The 20,388-nt window shown below is 50.0% G+C and overlaps 1 protein-coding gene across 1 annotated transcript; it reads left to right on the top strand.

Moving 5' to 3' along the window:
• Positions 1-4,045: 4,045 nt before the first annotated feature.
• cp110 (centriolar coiled-coil protein 110) lies at positions 4,046-20,385 on the top strand. The gene is made up of 11 exons (XM_065001232.1): positions 4,046-4,091; positions 4,402-4,564; positions 5,023-5,151; positions 5,338-6,659; positions 6,915-8,656; positions 8,971-9,089; positions 15,951-16,067; positions 16,186-16,278; positions 16,408-16,521; positions 18,909-18,994; positions 19,264-20,385. The coding sequence occupies exons 2-11, from the start codon at positions 4,403-4,405 to the stop codon at positions 19,610-19,612; spliced, it is 4,233 nt and encodes a 1,410-aa protein (XP_064857304.1). The 5' UTR covers positions 4,046-4,091; position 4,402; the 3' UTR covers positions 19,613-20,385.
• Positions 20,386-20,388: the final 3 nt, after the last annotated feature.

Below are 20,388 nucleotides of genomic sequence, written 5' to 3'. Positions count from 1 at the left end.
AGGTTGCCATTTGGGACACAGGCAACTACTCGTCAAAAGCAGTGCACTGTATAGGGAATAGGGTGCCATTTGGGACACAGGTAACTACTCGTCAAAAGCAGTGCCCTGTATAGGGAATAGGGTGCCATTTGGGACACAGGCAACACCTTATTTTCTCTTTCCAGTGGAATCCAGTTAAAAGTGGGGCGATGGAGGATGACTTAATTCCAGTAACCTCTCAGCGGTGGACATATTTCTGGCCCAGATATCAGTACAAAAGGGCAGAGGCCTCCGTCGCTGATCTAGACCTGGTTTATCGCTACACTGTGACGGATTGATACCTTCCTAGGTGCTAAGTAGTGCACTATATAGAGAATAGGGCACCAGGATCCATAGGGCTCTGGTAAAGGTTGTACACTATATAGAGAATAGGGCACCAGGATGCATAGGGCTCTGGTAAAGGTTGTACACTATATAGAGAATAGGGCGCCAGGATGCATAGGGCTCTGGTAAAGGTTGTACACTATATAGAGAATAGTGCGCCAGGATACATAGGGCTCTGGTAAAGGTTGTATACTATATAGAGAATAGGGCGCCAGGATGCATAGGGCTCTGGTAAAGGTTGTACACTATATAGAGAATAGGGCACCAGGATGCATAGGGCTCTGGTAAAGGTTGTACACTATATAGAGAATAGGGCGCCAGGATGCATAGGGCTCTGGTTAAGGTTGTACACTATATAGAGAATAGGGCGCCAGGATCCATAGGGCTCTGGTAAAGGTTGTACACTATATAGAGAATAGGGCGCCAGGATGCATAGGGCTCTGGTAAAGGTTGTACACTATATAGAGAATAGGGCGCCAGGATGCATAGGGCTCTGGTAAAGGTTGTACACTATATAGAGAATAGGGCGCCAGGATGCATAGGGCTCTGGTAAAGGTTGTACACTATATAGAGAATAGGGCGCCAGGATGCATAGGGCTCTGGTAAAGGTTGTACACTATATAGAGAATAGGGCACCAGGATGCATAGGGCTCTGGTAAAGGTTGTACACTATATAGAGAATAGGGCGCCAGGATGCATAGGGCTCTGGTTAAGGTTGTACACTATATAGAGAATAGGGCGCCAGGATCCATAGGGCTCTGGTAAAGGTTGTACACTATATAGAGAATAGGGCGCCAGGATGCATAGGGCTCTGGTAAAGGTTGTACACTATATAGAGAATAGGGCACCAGGATGCATAGGGCTCTGGTAAAGGTTGTACACTATATAGAGAATAGGGCGCCAGGATGCATAGGGCTCTGGTTAAGGTTGTACACTATATAGAGAATAGGGCGCCAGGATCCATAGGGCTCTGGTAAAGGTTGTACACTATATAGAGAATAGGGCGCCAGGATGCATAGGGCTCTGGTAAAGGTTGTACACTATATAGAGAATAGGGCGCCAGGATGCATAGGGCTCTGGTAAAGGTTGTACACTATATAGAGAATAGGGCGCCAGGATACATAGGGCTCTGGTAAAGGTTGTATACTATATAGAGAATAGGGCGCCAGGATGCATAGGGCTCTGGTAAAGGTTGTACACTATATAGAGAATAGGGCACCAGGATGCATAGGGCTCTGGTAAAGGTTGTACACTATATAGAGAATAGGGCGCCAGGATGCATAGGACTCTGGTTAAGGTTGTACACTATATAGAGAATAGGGCGCCAGGATCCATAGGGCTCTGGTAAAGGTTGTACACTATATAGAGAATAGGGCGCCAGGATGCATAGGGCTCTGGTAAAGGTTGTACACTATATAGAGAATAGGGCGCCAGGATGCATAGGGCTCTGGTAAAGGTTGTACACTATATAGAGAATAGGGCGCCAGGATGCATAGGGCTCTGGTAAAGGTTGTACACTATATAGAGAATAGGGCGCCAGGATGCATAGGGCTCTGGTAAAGGTTGTACACTATATAGAGAATAGGGCGCCAGGATGCATAGGGCTCTGGTAAAGGTTGTACACTATATAGAGAATAGGGCGCCAGGATGCATAGGACTCTGGTTAAGGTTGTACACTATATAGAGAATAGGGCGCCAGGATCCATAGGGCTCTGGTAAAGGTTGTACACTATATAGAGAATAGGGCGCCAGGATGCATAGGGCTCTGGTAAAGGTTGTACACTATATAGAGAATAGGGCGCCAGGATGCATAGGGCTCTGGTAAAGGTTGTACACTATATAGAGAATAGGGCGCCAGGATGCATAGGGCTCTGGTAAAGGTTGTACACTATATAGAGAATAGGGCGCCAGGATGCATAGGGCTCTGGTAAAGGTTGTACACTATATAGAGAATAGGGCGCCAGGATGCATAGGGCTCTGGTAAAGGTTGTACACTATATATAGAATAGGGCACCAGGATGCATAGGGCTCTGGTAAAGGTTGTACACTATATAGAGAATAGGGCGCCAGGATGCATAGGGCTCTGGTAAAGGTTGTACACTATATAGAGAATAGGGCGCCAGGATGCATAGGGCTCTGGTAAAGGTTGTACACTATATAGAGAATAGGGCACCAGGACACATAGGGCTCTGGTAAAGGTTGTACACTATATAGAGAATAGGGCGCCAGGATGCATAGGGCTCTGGTAAAGGTTGTATACTATTATAATGAATAGGGCACCAGGATGCATAGGGCTCTGGTAAAGGTTGTACACTATTATAATGAATAGGGCGCCATCCTCTGTCTGCCCCGGTTCTATCAACACTATCCATCCACAACATGTATCTGACCCGGCTCCATTTTTCTCTCCCTCCATCCTCCTCTCACTGCTCACATGACCATTTGTGACCTCTTGATGAGGTGAGAAACGCTTGAATAATGATTAATACATGACATTTGTGTTTAAGACCCATGGACTTCCCGTTGACGGAAGAAAAATAGAGTAACATTATGCACAGCATACATTGACCCATCGACCTTACATGGACAGATACTTCATGCAGGACATTTATATAGAATAGAAACAAACAAATACTGTAGTGGCTTCCTTTGGTCTTTACCACAGCCACTGCCCAAGCCTGAAGCGGGGTTGTTTGGTACGCATACAGTCCACACTCAAGGTTTCCAAACGGCCAAACATTCAATGACATCCAGGGATATGGTGCAACAAAACTGTTTTATTCTTCTTATATCTAACAAATAAATGATTCTCCAATCAACTTAAAGCATAGAATACTTGATATGTCTGTATGTCTGTATGGTCAAAAAACTATACCGCTCCCGCATCTAGCAAGGACTCCCTCTCCCGAGGGCCCAACTTCCTGCCTTTATCCTAACACACTTACCACAATACAATGAATAGGCAAGAGGGGGACCAAAAACTCAGTTACACTAACAACAAATGAATATATCTCAATCAGGTAAATATAAATCATAAAGGTACGTACCTAATATTTCAACATATACATTAATATTTAATATATTTACACAAATATACATGGAGCTCCATATGTTCGTTATTTTATACAAATATGTCCAAATCGGCTCTAACAAATACAAATAAAATGTATATTACAATGGACGTATACCTCAGTGTAGAATCATCACCATAATTACTAAGATCAGCATTTATTTAGCTGATTCGTCAATTCATTATCAGCGGTCCAATGGACGTGCTACCAATAAACATCAAGATCTCGGTATGTAGTTTTTCTACTGTTGTATTACTGTCCGTACAAATGAACCATATTGTGTTTACTCAACCTTTTAGCCAGTAACGTCAGTAGGTGGCAGTAGCAAATAACTGACCGAAGATTAGTTGTCTGTCAAAATACCTGGAGAGTTGTAAAATACGAAACGGAGTATGGTTTCAGCTATTTCGCATGTTTGCCAACTAGCACTTTCAAAAACAGCAATATCAAGATAATACAACTAATTATCGCTAATATACACAATATATAGGTTAACTCATGACATTATAGACGTTCTTAAAGTCGGACTTGGAGTTATTAATGTGTTCAATCTTGAATCCAAATCCACCTGGTGTGTTGATCCATGACGTGATTTGTAGACGCCATGACACTTTCCTCCAAACTGTCAGTTTGTTGTCTCGACGAGGCGGGTGAAATGTAAACATACAAATGATCTCTCTTGGAAATTCGTTTAATGTAATAGTTTTAAAGCCATTCGCTAAGCAATATTTTTGGCGAGTGTTTGTAAACTTTGCATTCTATTAATTTAACGTTGGGTTGTTTGATAAAGTTGGCGCTATTTTATTGAATGATTAGTTGACCGTTAGCTAACTTTCTAGATAACGTTAGCCGCTAGCTAGCTAGATTAGCTAACAACAAGTTTAAAAAAAAACGATAGTTATTTCGTGATCATCAAATAATGCATTGCTATAAAAACGAATTAACGAAACATTTCGTTTTGTTACAGAATGGAAGACTATGAAAAGTTCATACAACGCCGACTTTACGAACTGAAAAGGAAGGATAGCAACGACAACAACAAGAACCAACGCCGGACACTGGAATCACCATGTACTCGCCACGGATCATCAGCTATCCGTTTCCATGGCTCACCCATCCTTCCTCCATTGGTAAGGCTTCGTGTTGCTGTATAACTCTATGGATATCACCACTTACATGTTCCATGGTATGTTGCCTGTGAGGAATGATGGAGCTAGTTATATGCTAGCCAGGGAACCAGTCTTTTTGAATGACAATTCCATACAGAGTTGGAAAGAGCAGACGACTGGCACCCAGGCTAGCTAGGTATTTATAGTCTTTATATTTTAACCTACTGTTGAAGTCGTTGTTAGCAAGGGCTTTTCTGTGACTATATGGGAAATGCATATGACCTTTCTTTTTCGGGCCTTACTAATGATATCTATCATTATTATGATATCTATCATTATTAAGACCTGCCTCTCATGGCAATACAAATATTTGAGGCCCAAATGGCACCCTATTCCCTATATAAGCCCTGGTCAAAACTGGTCTACTGTAAAGGGAATAGGGACACATAGACAAAGTCTGACTGTGTTGCCACTCCCAGCTCACAGGAGTGCAAAGAGAAGAGATGCAGAGACACAGAGAGGCAGCCAAGAGGACCATGGATAGGAGGAAGACTCAGCCCTCTGAGACGAGGATGTCCTACGTTCAGAACATTCTACACAGTGTTCAGGTAAATCCACATGAATTTTTAAGTCAAATAAGGCTGGTTTCCCAGACATTGATTAACATTATTGGAGAATCTCTAATGAAATATTTTTGGGAAACGGTCCCATATAAGTTATGATTGTTTTCATTTTTCACCTTTCCTGTTGTTATGGTCATGTTTTTTAAACGTGTTTTCTGTCTGGTATTCTAGCTGAGGCAAGCACCAACACTGGAGGAGTTCTTTCAGGGTGAACCAGGACTAACGGCAGCCAACACCACCAACCTACACCACAGCAATGTCCACCAGGTTCTAGCGTCGCAGAATGATGATGTCACCGAGACCGAGGACAGCTTGCCGGGGTCGTCCTCCCCACCAACCTTAACCGTCATGCATGATGGGAAAGCAGGCATCCTCGTCCGAGGTCCTCCCATGACGTCGACAGCCTACGGCGCCTTCACAACAAATCACCTTACAACTCTCCATAACACCACCACTGTGAGGGAGACCTTCCTAGATAAGCTGGTCTGTGACCCAATGACACCTTCTCTAGCTAGAGAGACAACCACACACACCAACCAGGTTGCTCCACAAACAGAGACCCGGACCAGGGAGAGACGCTTGTATGACCAGGATAAGACCACCAATGCTGAGTGTGTTCTGGAGGAGGACCTGGGTTCAGGAGGAGCAACGGTGGATCCTCTAGCTGACATAAGCCATCAGTCTTCTGGGTACGTGACGTATGAAAATGCGGAGGCCACCTGGGTCCTGAGTCGGACTGAGGCTGGGGAGAGCATTTTGTCAGGGCCTGAGGAGGGGACACCAGTTGGAACGGGGGGGTTTCTCCTACACAGCACCTCCGATACAAACACAACCAAGGCATGTAATATCATCAGCCATCCTCCCGTTGATGCTGAAGATCTGGAGGAGGGGTCGTCCCCGTGTGACGATGACCTCATAACCGGTCGCCCCGCAGATGAGGCGAGCGTGACGTCGTCCTGGTGTAATGACGTCATACCAGACTATTTAGAGGAAGCGTTGGTGACGTGGCCTCTACAGAGCAGCGATATCACACCTCCTGTAGAAGAGAGCAGAGCAAGTCACCCAGGAAAGAAGTGTAGCACTGCTAATATTGTGACTTTCCCTCAGCATCAAGCCTCATCATCACTATCAGACCGTCCTGAACCCAAGATTGTAGTGACATGTCCTCAGGCTGAGGCCTCGACACCGGACCTCTGCAAACCAGACCAGAACCAGGAGTCAGACTTAGACCTGGACCGACCGGAGGGACCATACCGGCTCAGCCTCCAGACTCTTCTAAAGAAATCCCAGGCCGTTTTGGAACGCCCCAAACCAGGCAGGAACCAGCCAGGATCAGAACCAAAGAGCCAGGCTGGAGATGTAGACTTGGACCCGGAACCAGAGGCAGGGCCGTACCGCCTCAGCCTCCAGACCCTGCTGAAGAAGTCCCAGGAGCACCGGAGACGCCAGCGTCAGCTGAAGAACCTGGCCAAGGCCTCTACTTGTCCTACCAGGTGAGAGTTGGATGTTGTTTTATTCATCTGTTTTATTGACTTCTGTTTGTTGTGTTCAGGCAAGAGGGGCAGACATATTAGAGGTTTGAAAACCCATCTTTTAGCTTGGCTTTTAGTCAGTGGTTTTACTGTTATTTTAGACATATTTTTTTTGTTTTCATCTCATTTTTTGTGGTCTCTTTGTTTTTTTATCTCCTTAATTTGAATGTTTTTACTGTTAAGTTTGTTGTGATTGTAAATGTTATTTTATTTTAGGACCCAGGAGGCCTCGACACACCAGAAGATGGAGGAGGAGATGAGTTTCTCAGACAAGGAGAATGAGGAGTTCCTCCAGTCAGGGAGAATGGTGGCGGAGGGAAGGAAAACCCGGGACAGGGATTGGAGAAAGGATCATCTGGGAATGGGAGTCCAGTTCTCCGGACCGCCACCACTAGAGATATTCCCTAAGGAAGCGTGGGTTCAACGTGAGGAGGAGAAGGCGAGGTCTAGCATTGTGGAAAGAATGGGACTCGAAAAAGGATGTCGTGAAGGAATATTGAAGGAATTGGAGGCTGGAAATGGCCCTTCACATTTGGTTGTTCTAGAAGGAGACACCCAATCTCCTCCAGGAGTGGACATTGATGCTGGCGCGGCAGTCGAAGACATCCAGCTACACCTCTCACCAGACGTCACAGCAGCACCGTCAATGCTAATGGAGAACCTTCCACATCCTATCTCAGCCGATGCCTCCATAACCCAGAAATCATTCTACCTAGTCAGGGAGAAGAGCTCTACCCTGCCGAGGCCTTCCTCTCTGGGGGGTAGTAGGTTCCAGACCGTCCCTACCCCCCAGTTTAGTATGAGCCCTATCCGCTGTAAGAGTAAAGGAGACAGTGGGGGAGGAGGGCGTGGCACCCCCAAGAGGCAGATCCTGGTAAACACACCTTTGAATGTAGACAACGAGGTGGGGTCGGTGACTGGGCAGGAAAATAATGCTTGGGACCAAAGGCATCTGCATAGAGCGCCCCTAGTGGCTGAGGGTGGTATATCACAAGGCTTTACTGTTCCTACAACTCCCCCAGTGGCTGGGGGTGGTACAACACGTATGCGTAGGAGCTCAGACCAGGCGGAACAGATAGCTCAGCTGGAGCTCAACCTGTCCAGCCTCAAAATACTGATCTCAGACCTGGAGTCCACACTAACAGAGACACCAGAGAGCCACCAGACACACAGCAACAGCCACACTGATAATAGTAGTAACCTTACCATGGAGCCGCCACATAAATACATGGACTACCATACACCTGAGAGTCAGGCAGAGAGTAACCTTACTGACAGTGAGAAAGGAAGAGGGGATGGAGGTCAGAGGTCAGCTGATAAGATGACGGTGGTCCCCTGTAGAGTCCAGGGGTATGACAGCGTACCTCCATTGGTCAAGGAGGTGGAGATCACTGTTACAACAGGTTACAAAAAACAAGATGGTCGCCAGCAGCAGCCTCTTGCAGCGCGCCTCATCACCTCCCTCACTCAGAAGAGGAGAGTTTCTGACGTGTTCCGGAAGGTTCCATATGATGTCATCAAGGTTCAGTCGGAAGTCATCAAGGTTCAGTCGGAAGTCATCAAGGTTCCGTCGGAAGTCATCAAGGTTCGGAATGACGTCGTCAAGATTCCAGCATCACACAAAACACCTTTCTCCGTCCTCTCAGACGCCAGTAACAACCAGCACCAGCCAATGGAGTGGAAGAGTTATCCGGAGGACCCCGCCCACTTCCAATCCATCAACCAATCGTATGACGTGGACACGCCCTCAGGGCTCTGGCTCCAGGGAGGGTCAGGGTCAGAGGGGTCGTTGAAAGGTCATGACCCTGCGGGGAAGCAGCTGACCCCTGAGAACGGAGGTGGTGGTCAGGGAGGGGCGTCAAGGGCCAAACGTAGACTGGTCATGCACACGACAGAGGGGAACAGGGGAGGAGGACGAAGAGAGGTGATGGACAGGCCTCACTCCAGTACTCCTGAAGGTAAGGCCAGCCAAGGACCACTGGGTTTAGATTAGGACGTCTTCCTGTCTGAGGTATGGAGGTAGAGAGACAAACATTCACATAGTAATGGATGGTCATCTCAAACTTCATTCCATGTTTTCTCAATCCATTATAAAACATTCAGTGGCTCCAAACTCAAATAAGCGTTTTATGCTGTTTATTCATTCATTATAAAGGTAACAAGTGCAGAACAAACGTTTGTCAATCCATAATATCCCTGAATAAGAGTCTTGAAAGCACATCAGACTCCTAGCTAGCCCTTCCTGTCTGACTGTTACCTGTCTCTCTCCTAGCTGCGGTGCTGTCACACAGTCAGGAGAGCCAGCAGCTGAAGCAGCTCCAGCTGACCCATGCAGGCCAGGTCAGAGCCCTGAAGGAGGAGCAGAGGAGACAGCAGCAACAACTACTGCAGGTGAGAGAGACCGCTGACCACCACCTCAATATGACCACAGTATTACTACTATAGCTACAATACTAACCACAATACAACCTCTTACAGGTTTGGGCTCAATACAATTTCAATTCCAGACAAATCAGAAAGTAAACCAAATTCCAATTCCACATCTCCTCATTGAAAGGCTTTGAAGAGAATTGGTAATTGGAATTTCAGTGTACTTCCTGAATTGTCCAGAATTAAAAGGGAATTGACCCCAACCCTGACCTCTAAACCATTGATGAAGCAGCAGCAACTACTGCAGGTGAGAGAGACCGCTGGGCCACAAATGACCACTACACTAGCAACTCCAATAACTGTGACGTCTAACCAAGGTCACCTATAAACCCATCCAGCTGGCACCGCTATCCCTCCCTGCCTGCTTCTCTCAATCAATTCCTCTCTCTCCCTCCTCTCTCAATTCCTCCCTCTCCCTCCTTCTCTCTCAGATTCTTACTGTTACATCAACCTTAATGTTCCTCAAAAGAGAGACAGGGATTTCAGCTGGCTCCTTGGCTTAATTACATCCTCACACACACAGCTTGTGCAGACTGCAGACATATGCCCATTACAAGGGACCTTGAAATTCTCCTCCAGTTTTAAGGACCAGGGAGAGATTCTACTATAAATGTTTCATTGGAGCCCTAAGAGGAAGTGTGTGTGTGTGTGTTAAACTGAAGGACAACCAACACGTTAGCTGGCATCCATTCCTTGTATTTCAAATAAAATGTTATGCCCCGAATACAACAGGTGTAGTAGACCTTACCATGAAATGCTTACTGACAAGCCCTTAACCAACAATGCAGTTCAAGAAATAGAGTTAAGAAAATATTTACTGAATAAACTAAACAAAAAAAAAAAAATGTAACACAAGAAAATGACAACAATAAGGAGGCTATATACAGATGGTACCGGGGCTGCAGGTTAGTCAAGGTCATCTGTACATATAGGTGGGATAAAGAGCAGCGAGTAGCAGCAGTGTAAAAACAGGTGGCTTGGGGGTAGAATCGGTTAAGGAGCCTTTTGAATCGAGACTTTGCTCTCCAGTACTGCTTGTCGTGAGGTAGCAGAGAGAACAGTCTATGACCTGGGTGACTGGAGTCTTTGACCATTTTTTGGGCTTTCCTCTGACACCGCCTACTATATAGGTCCTGGATGGCAGGAAGCTTGGCCCCAAAAATGTACTGGGTCGTACACACTACCTTCTGTAATGCCTTACGTTCAGATGCCGAGCAGTTGCCATACCAGGCGGTGATGCAACCAGTCAGGATGCTCTCGATGGTGCAGCTGTAGAACGTTTTGAGGATCTGGGGACCCATGGCAAGTCTTTTCAGTCTCCGGAGGGGGAAAAGGTGTTGTCCTGCCCTCTTCACAACTGTCTTGGTGTGTTTGGACTATGGTGGTTGGTGATGTGGACACCAATGAACTTGAAGCTCTCGACCCGCTCCACTACAGCCCCATTGATGTTAATGGGGGCCTGTTCAGCCCTCCTTTTCCTGTAGTCCACAATCAGCTCCTTTTTGTCTTGCTCACATTGAGGGAGAGGTGGTTGTCCTGGCACCACACTGCCAGGTCTCTGGCCTCCTCCCTATAGGCTGTCTCATCGTTGTCGGTGATCAGGCCGAGGATGTAGGGGATGTAGGGTAGCTGGGCCATGGATAGAGAGATGGAGGGAGACAGGGATGTAGGGTAGCTGGGACGTGGATAGAGAGATGGAGGGAGACGGGGATGTAGGGTAGCTGGGCCGTGGATAGAGAGATGGAGGGAGACAGGGATGTAGGGTGCTGGGCCGTGGATAGAGAGATGGAGGGAGACTGTAGGGTAGCTGGGCCGTGGATAGGAGAGATGGAGGGAGACAGGGATGTAGGGTAGCTGGGCCGTGGATGAGAGATGGAGGGAGACAGGGATGTAGGGTAGCTGGGCGTGGATAGAGAGATGGAGGGAGACAGGGATGTAGGGTAGCTGGGCCGTGGATAGAGAGATGGAGGGAGACACCCGTGGATAGAGAGATGGAGGGAGACGGGGATGTAGGGTAGCTGGGCCGTGGATAGAGAGATGGAGGGTAGACTGTAGGGTAGCTGGGCCGTGGATAGAGAGATGGAGGGAGACAGGGATGTAGGGTAGCTGGGCTGGAGGGAGACAGGGATGTAGGGTAGCTGGGCCGTGGATAGACAGATGGAGGGGAGACAGGGATGGAGGGAGACAGGGATGTAGCTGGGCCGTGGATAGAGAGATGGAGGGAGACAGGGATGTAGGGTAGCTGGGCCGTGGATAGAGAGATGGAGGGAGACAGGGATGTAGGGTAGCTGGGCCGTGGATAGAGAGATGGAGGGAGACAGGGATGTAGGGTAGCTGGGCCGTGGATAGAGAGATGGAGGGAGACAGGGATGGAGGGAGACAGGGATGTAGGGTAGCTGGGCCGTGGATAGAGAGATGGAGGGAGACAGGGATGTAGGGTAGCTGGGCCGTGGATAGAGAGATGGAGGGAGACGGGGATGTAGGGTAGCTGGGCCGTGGATAGAGAGATGGAGGGAGACGGGGATGTAGGGTAGCTGGGCCGTGGATAGAGAGATGGAGGGAGACAGGGATGTAGGGTAGCTGGGCCGTGGATAGAGAGATGGAGGGAGACAGGGATGTAGGGTAGCTGGGCCGTGGATAGAGATGGAGGGAGACTGGGGTAGCTGGGCGTGGATAGAGATGGAGGGAGACAGGGATGGAGGGCCGTGGAGAGATGGAGGGGGATGTAGGGTAGCTGGGCCGTGGGATGTAGCTGGGCCGTGGGAGATAGCTGGGGTAGCGTGGATAGAGAGATGGAGGGAGACAGGGGTATGGGCCGTGGATGGAGGGAGACAGGGATGGAGGGTAGCTGGGCCGTGGATAGAGAGATGGAGGGGGAGACTGGGCTGGGCCGTGGATAGAGAGATGGAGGGAGACTGGGATGTAGGGTAGCTGGGCCGTGGATAGAGAGATGGAGGGAGACGGGGATGTAGGGTAGCTGGGCTGTGGATAGAGAGATGGAGGGAGACAGGGATGTAGGGTAGCTGGGCCGTGGATAGAGAGATGGAGGGAGACGGGATGTAGGGTAGCTGGGCCATGGATAGAGAGATGGAGGGAGACAGGGATGGGCCGTGGATAGAGAGATGGAGGGAGACGGGGATGTAGGGTAGCTGGGCCGTGGATAGAGAGATGGAGGGAGACAGGGATGGGCCATGGAGGAGATGGAGGGAGACAGGGATGTAGGGTAGCTGGGACGTGGATAGAGAGATGGAGGGAGACAGGGATGGGCTGTGGATAGGAGATGGAGGGAGACGGGGATAGCTGGGCTGTGGATAGAGAGATGGAGGGAGACGGGGATGTAGGGTAGCTGGGCCATGGATAGAGATGGAGGGAGACAGGGATGTAGGGTAGGGGCCATGGATAGAGAGATGGAGGGAGACAGGGATGTAGGGTAGCTGGGCCGTGGATAGAGAGATGGAGGGAGACAGGGATGTAGGGTAGCTGGGCCGTGGATAGACAGATGGAGGGAGACAGGGATGGAGGGAGACAGGGATGTAGGGTAGCTGGGCCGTGGATAGAGAGATGGAGGGAGAGATGTAGGGTAGCAGGGATGGAGGGAGACAGGGGATGTAGGGTAGCTGGGCCGTGGATAGAGAGATGGAGGGAGACAGGGATGGGTCGTGGATAGAGAGATGGAGGGAGACTGGGGTAGCTGGGCCGTGGATAGAGAGATGGAGGGAGACAGGGATGGAGGGTAGCTGGGCCGTGGATAGAGAGATGGAGGGAGACGGGGATGTAGGGTAGCTGGGCCGTGGATAGAGAGATGGAGGGAGACTGGGATGTAGGGTAGCTGGGCCGTGGATAGAGAGATGGAGGGAGACGGGGATGTAGGGTAGCTGGGCTGTGGATAGAGAGATGGAGGGAGACAGGGATGTAGGGTAGCTGGGCCGTGGATAGAGAGATGGAGGGAGACGGGATGTAGGGTAGCTGGGCCATGGATAGAGAGATGGAGGGAGACGGGGATGTAGGGTAGCTGGGCCGTGGATAGAGAGATGGAGGGAGACGGGGATGTAGGGTAGCTGGGCCGTGGATAGAGAGATGGAGGGAGACGGGGATGTAGGGTAGCTGGGCCATGGGATGGAGGGAGACAGGGATGTAGGGTAGCTGGGCGTGGATAGAGAGGAGGAGACGGGGATGGAGGTAGCTGGGCTGTGGATAGAGAGATGGAGGGAGACGGGGATGGGGTATGGGCTGTGGATAGAGAGATGGAGGGAGACGGGGATGTAGCTGGGCCATGGATAGAGAGATGGAGGGAGACAGGGATGGATATGGATAGAGAGATGGAGGGAGACAGGGATGTAGGGTAGCTGGGCCGTGGATAGAGAGATGGAGGGAGACGGGATGTAGGGTAGCTGGGCCGTGGATAGACAGATGGAGGGAGACAGGGATGCTGGGGTAGCTGGGGTAGCTGGATAGAGAGATGGAGGGAGACAGGGATGTAGGGTAGCTGGGCCGTGGATAGAGAGATGGAGGGAGACGGGGATGTAGGGTAGCTGGGCCGTGGATAGAGAGATGGAGGGAGACGGGGATGTAGGGTAGCTGGGCCGTGGATAGAGAGATGGAGGGAGACGGGGAGAGGGTAGCTGGAGGGAGACAGGGATGTAGGGTAGCTGGGCCGTGGATAGAGAGATGGAGGGAGACCGGGCCGTGGATAGAGAGATGGAGGGAGACGGGATGTAGGGTAGCTGGGGATGTGGAGGGAGACGGGATGTAGGGTAGCTGGGCCGTGGGTAGCTGGGCCGTGGATAGAGAGATGGAGGGAGACGGGGATGTAGGGTAGCTGGGCCGTGGATAGAGAGATGGAGGGAGACGGGGATGTAGGGTAGCTGGGCTGTGGATAGAGAGATGGAGGGAGACGGGGATGTAGGGTAGCTGGGCCATGGATAGAGAGATGGAGGGAGACAGGGATGTAGGGTAGCTGGGCCGTGGATAGAGAGATGGAGGGAGACAGGGATGTAGGGTAGCTGGGCCGTGGATAGAGAGATGGAGGGAGACAGGGATGTATGTAGCTGGGCCATGGATAGAGAGATGGAGGGAGACAGGGATGTAGGGTAGCTGGGCCGTGGATAGAGAGATGGAGGGAGACGATGGGATGTAGGGTAGCTGGGCCGTGGATAGAGAGATGGAGGGAGACAGGGATGTAGGGTAGCTGGGCCGTGGATAGAGATGGAGGGAGACAGGGATGAGGGTAGCTGGGCCGTGGATAGAGATGGAGGATGGAGGAGGGAGACAGGGATGTAGGGTAGCTGGGCCGTGGATAGAGAGATGGAGGGAGACAGGATGGAGGGAGACAGGGATGTAGGGTAGCTGGGCCATGGATAGAGAGATGGAGGGAGACAGGGATGTAGGGTAAGGATAGAGAGGAGGGAGACAGGGATGTAGGGTAGCTGGGCCGTGGATAGAGATGGAGGGAGACAGGGATGTAGGGTAGATGGAGGAGGGAGACAGGGGATGTAGGGTAGCTGGGCCGTGGATAGAGAGATGGAGGGAGACAGGGATGTAGGGTAGCTGGGCCGTGGATAGAGAGATGGAGGGAGACAGGGATGTAGGGTATCTGGGCCGTGGATAGAGAGATGGAGGGAGACAGGGATGTAGGGTAGCTGGGCCGTGGATAGAGAGATGGAGGGAGACGGGGATGTAGGGTAGCTGGGCCATGGATAGAGAGATGGAGGGAGACGGGGATGTAGGGTAGCTGGGCCGTGGATAGAGAGATGGAGGGAGACAGGGATGGAGGGAGACAGGGATGTAGGGTAGCTGGGCCAATGGATGGAGGGAGACAGGGATGTAGGGTAGCTGGGCCATGGATAGAGAGATGGAGGGAGACAGGGATGTAGGGTAGCTGGGCCGTGGATAGAGAGATGGAGGGAGACAGGGATGTAGGGTAGCTGGGCCGTGGATAGAGAGATGGAGGGAGACAGGGATGTAGGGTAGCTGGGCCAGAGATGGAGGGAGACAGGGATGTAGGGTAGTTGGGATGGAAGGAAGGAGGCAGAGGGGGGATATGACACCGAAAAGGAGATGATCGTTAGTTTAATTCATGCTGGTTAAGTGCCAGATAGTCGCTCTGAGCGCTAATGGTCCTCTCTCTCTTTCTCTCTCTTTCCTCTCTCTCTTTCTCTTTCCTCTCTCTCTCTCTTTCCTCTCTTTCCTCTCTCTCTTGCCTCTCTCTTTCTCTCTCATTCCTCTCTCTCTCATTCCTCTCTCCCGTCTGTTAGATGCTGGCCGTACGTTACCAGCTACTCCAGAGTTTGTCCTTCCCTGTGTCCTCCTGCCCCACATCCAGCACATGTCTAGGGGACAACACAACCTCCCTCCTCCCCCTCTCCATCCCTCTATTCTCCCCCTCAGACCCAGACTCCCCCTCCCCCTCCCCCTCTCCATCCCTCTATTCTCCCCCTCAGCAGGATACCTCCTTTCAGACCCAGACTCCCCCTCACGGGTAAATTCAATTCACACCTGGCTGACTTTGTATATTTGGATCTTCAGTTTATAATCAACAAGTGAGAAGCACAACAGTTAGTTGTAGGATGATTCAAGTCAGGGTGTGTGTGTGTGTGCGTTTGTATGTGTGTGCGTTTGTATGTGTGTGTGTCTACAGCTACAGTTGGCCACCAGTTGAAAGGACCTTGAGAATCTGTGTGGGAAATTAATTGGTTGTCATTGACAGAATTGGTATTTCTCCTCTCGTCTCTCCCCACCCCCTCGTCTCTCCCCACCCCCTCATCTCTCCCCACCCTCTCTCCCTCCCCTCCTCTCCCCTCCCCTCCTCTCTCCCCTTCTCAGTCTCCCAGGTGTCTGTCTGTGTGTTACGGTCCCCTGGTGGCAGCAGCAGTGAAGGGATACCTAACCAGGAGGCTCCTACACACAGAGCGAGTGGGACAGCTGCTATGTACCATCAAGGTGACACACACAGTCTCAGAAACACACAGCCCATCATGGGATTTATCGAAGATGTGATTTACGGATGTGTGTTTAATCATTTATTTTGTGTATGACTGTGTGTGTGTCCCTCCCTCAGGACACGCAGCAGTTCCTACAGTCCTTCCAGCCCCAGAGCCCTGGGAGAGACAGCAGGCAAGACCTGGTGCTGCAGGAGAGAGTCACACTGCAGGTAACTAACACACACACACTCTGGCGTGCACAACACCGTCACTACACACACACACACACACTCTGGCGTGCACAACACCGTCTCTACACACACAGAAGACTAATTCTCAGGAGTGGTGTCTTGTTCCAGCTCCGCTCGGCGCGTTATGAGGTCCAGGACATCTTCTGCCTGTCAGCAGGAGACAGGATGCAGATCATCAGCTGGGACAGACAGCTGGCCAGGGACAGAGAGAGGAAACGCAAGGTAACCAGGGGGGGCAGGGAGAGGAAACGCAAGGTAACCAGGGGGGGACAGGGAGAGGAAACGCAAGGTAACCAGGGGGCGGGACAGGGAGAGGAAACGCAAGGTAACCAGGGGGGGACAGAGAGAGGAAACGCAAGGTAACCAGGGGGGACAGGGAGAGGAAACGCAAGGTAACCAGGGGGGACAGAGAGAGGAAACGCAAGGTAACCAGGGGGGACAGAGAGAGGAAACGCAAGGTAACCAGGGGGGGACAGAGGATGGAAACGGGTAACCAGGGGGGAAACGATGAGGTAACCACGGGGGGAGATGAAACGCAAGGTAACCACGGGGGAGATGAAACGCAAGGTAACCACGGGGGGACAGGGAGATGAAACGCAAGGTAACCACAGGGGGGTGAAACGCAAGGTAACCACAGGGGGACAGGGAGATGAAACGCAAGGTAACCACGGGGGGGCCAGGAGATGAAACGCAAGGTAACCACAGGGGGGTGAAACGCAAGGTAACCACGGTGGGGGGACAGCGAGATGAAACGCAAGGTAACCACGGGGGAATGAAACGCAAGGTAACCACGGGGGAGAGGAAACGCAAGGTAACCAGGGGGGACAGGGAGAGGAAACGCAAGGTAACCAGGGGGGACAGGGAGAGGAAACGCAAGGTAACCAGGGGGGACAGAGAGAGGAAACGCAAGGTAACCAGGGGGGACAGGGAGAGGAAACGCAAGGTAACCAGGGGGGACAGAGAGAGGAAACGCAAGGTAACCAGGAGGGGGGGGATGAGGTAACCAGGGGGGGATGAAACGGGTAACCACGGGGGGATGAAATGCAAGGTAACCACGGGGGAGATGAAATGCAAGGTAACCACGGGGGGACAGGGAGATGAAACGCAAGGTAACCACAGGGGGGACAGGGAGATGAAACGCAAGGTAACCACAGGGGGACAGGGAGATGAAACGCAAGGTAACCACGGGGGGCCAGGGAGATGAAACGCAAGGTAACCACAGGGGGGTGAAACGCAAGGTAACCACGGTGGGGGGGGACAGCGAGATGAAACGCAAGGTAACCACGGGGGGGGATGAAACGCAAGAACCACGGGGGAGATGAAACGCAAGGTAACCACAGGGGGGATGAAACGCAAGGTGACCACGGGGGAGATGAAACGCAAGGTAACCACGGTGGGGGGTGGCATCGAGATGAAACGCAAGGTAACCACGGGGGGACAGGGAGATGAAACGCAAGGTAACCACGGGGGGATGAAACGCAAGGTAACCACGGTGGGGGGCAGGGAGATGAAACGCAAGGTAACCACAGGGGGGATGAAACGCAAGGTAACCACGGTGGGGGGGGACAGGAGATGAAACGAGATGAAACGCAAGGCAACCACGGGGGGAGGATGAAACGCAAGGTAACCACGGGGGAGATGAAACGCAAGGTAACCACGGTGGGGGGCAGCGAGATGAAACGCAAGGTAACCACGGGGGGACAAACATTTCAAGAACATTGGGAGACGGCGACACTCCAAAATGTAAAATAGTTTTACTTTATTTTTGTCCATCAGGCTAACGTGTTTTGGCAGTTAAACCTTCATCAGAACATCAAGATGTTTTTTATTTAAAAATAAAGAAATGTGCCTTTATTTCACCAGGTGGCCATTTGAGAACAAGTTCTCATTTACAACTGCGATCTGGCCAAGATAAAGCAAAGCAGTGTGACACAAACAACAACACAGAGTTACACATGGAAACATACAGTCAATAATACAGTAGAAAATGTCTATATACATTGTGTGCAAATGAGGTAAGATAAGGGAGGTAAGGCAATAAATAGGCCATGGTGGCGAAGTAATTACAATATAGCAATTAAACACTGGATCGGTAGATGTGCAGAAGATGAATGTGCAAAATACACTGTTTTTTTATGCAAGTGAACTTGTGGATACCATTTTTATGTCTCTGTCCATTAGGAAGGAAGTTAGAGGTGGTTTTGCTAGCAGATACCATAGACCTCCAGTCGTTATGCTAACGCTAGTTAGAAATAGCTCTAGCATTAGTGAGCAACATCTTTCAACCTGCACACAGAGACATGACCTCATCAGACTGGGGAAGTAGACAGGGGGCCTCACAGCCAAATCCCCAACTATCTCTACGTTAACACTACAATCACCCTCTAAACCCGACAAATAGCATTTAGGTATCATGATGACATTTGAGATATTTTGGGACACAATTAGTGACTTCCTAGTGCACAATAAAGCCTCCAACATGAGATGCATTGGGGTCTGGATAGAAAGATTAGGATTGAATGTAGAACAAATATATATCAGTATACACAAATTTAAGGAATGTTTGTGTATCAAACTGTGCGTGTGTGTGTGTGTGTTTGGGTCCACAGACTGGGGAAACGGGGTTGACCAGGGGGAAGAGTTCTCTGTCAGCTGCTACACAGAAAGCCCTGGAGAGGAAGAGAGGAGTCATGATGTGAGTCCTGTAATAGAAAATGTGTCACTAGACTAGATAGTTATTGTATATAAAACAGGCATTGTCAGAGCAAAACAGCAAGTGTATGACTTGTATGTTCAGGGTTATCAGCACAAGGTTAGGGTTTGGTTATAGAAGAGCCATACTTCTACCCAAGCTAGTACAGCCCAGGCAGTGACTACTGCCCACCATAGTGATATTATGATACTAGTGAAAGAGTCCAACTGTCTCATTAATCAACCTATTGTTCCCCTCTCTTCTCCCATCAGGAGGAAAACGGCAGAGAGGCAGAGGGGGACTGGAGCTGGGGCTGTAGCTGGTCAGAAGGGCCCTCTGGCTGGGGCAGAGGGGCAGAGGGGGACTGGAGCTGGGGCTGTAGCTGGTCAGAAGGGCCCTCTGGCTGGGGCAGAGGGGCAGAGGGGGACTGGAGCTGGGGTTGTAGCTGGCCAGAAGGGCCCTCTGGCTGGGGCAGAGGGGCAGAGGGGGACTGGAGCTGGGGTTGTAGCTGGCCAGAAGGGCCCTGGGGCAGAGGGGAACGTCGTGAAGCAGATACGTGGGTCTTTTCGACCCAACCCTCAAAGGGTCCCCAAGACCACCCAGTCCCGCAGATCTCGGTGAAGATGGTCTACTTATCAGGCTAGACTGGACCGGAACTGGGTCGTGTTCATTTTGGCACAGTGTAGCAAAACGTTTTGCACAGGAGAACGAAAACAAGTGTTTCTTATTGGACAAGTTCAGGGTCATATTCATTAGTAGACATTTTATGGAAAACGAAAACAAGCGTTTCTTATTGGACAAGTTCAGGTAGTCACTCCCTTGACCCAGGTAATGAATACTGTTGATACCTAAAAAGATATACACACACAATCCATCTCACTTAACCCTAAAACAATACGCCCCTATGGGCCCTGGTCAAAAGTAGTGCACTATAAAGGGTTGCCAGTTGGGACGCTTCCATAGTGTTTCTTGCTAACCAGTGGACATCTGGAAAGTATTGTATTTTAACTTGATTATATTCTACAAAGGCACAACTCACTGCATTCAAATGCATCTTAACTACTACATACTGTATGTGACAATCTATTCTTACCACAAGACCTCAGGACTTGTTTTTGGACACACTGTTTGTAATATGTTAGTTTTACACATTTTATACTATTTATATTTCCTATACTAATTTGTGGTACGGTATTGGGATGGCAATGCAACCAAAGCCCAGAAAACCCAAGTCTATTTTTGAAGGTCTGTTCTGAGTGTTCTTCTTTCCTACTGTTTTTGTTCTAAATTATTTAGAAGTGTTTTTTAATAAATGTTTTTTTATAATAAATGTACTTGTCAGGTTGTTTGAATGTAAACTGAACAAAAATATAAACACAACATTCAACAATTAACGA

This window comes from Oncorhynchus nerka, linkage group LG15, assembly GCF_034236695.1.
Source record: "Oncorhynchus nerka isolate Pitt River linkage group LG15, Oner_Uvic_2.0, whole genome shotgun sequence".
NCBI classification, from domain to species: Eukaryota; Metazoa; Chordata; class Actinopteri; order Salmoniformes; family Salmonidae; genus Oncorhynchus; species Oncorhynchus nerka.
This window is presented reverse-complemented; position numbering and strand designations above follow the sequence as displayed.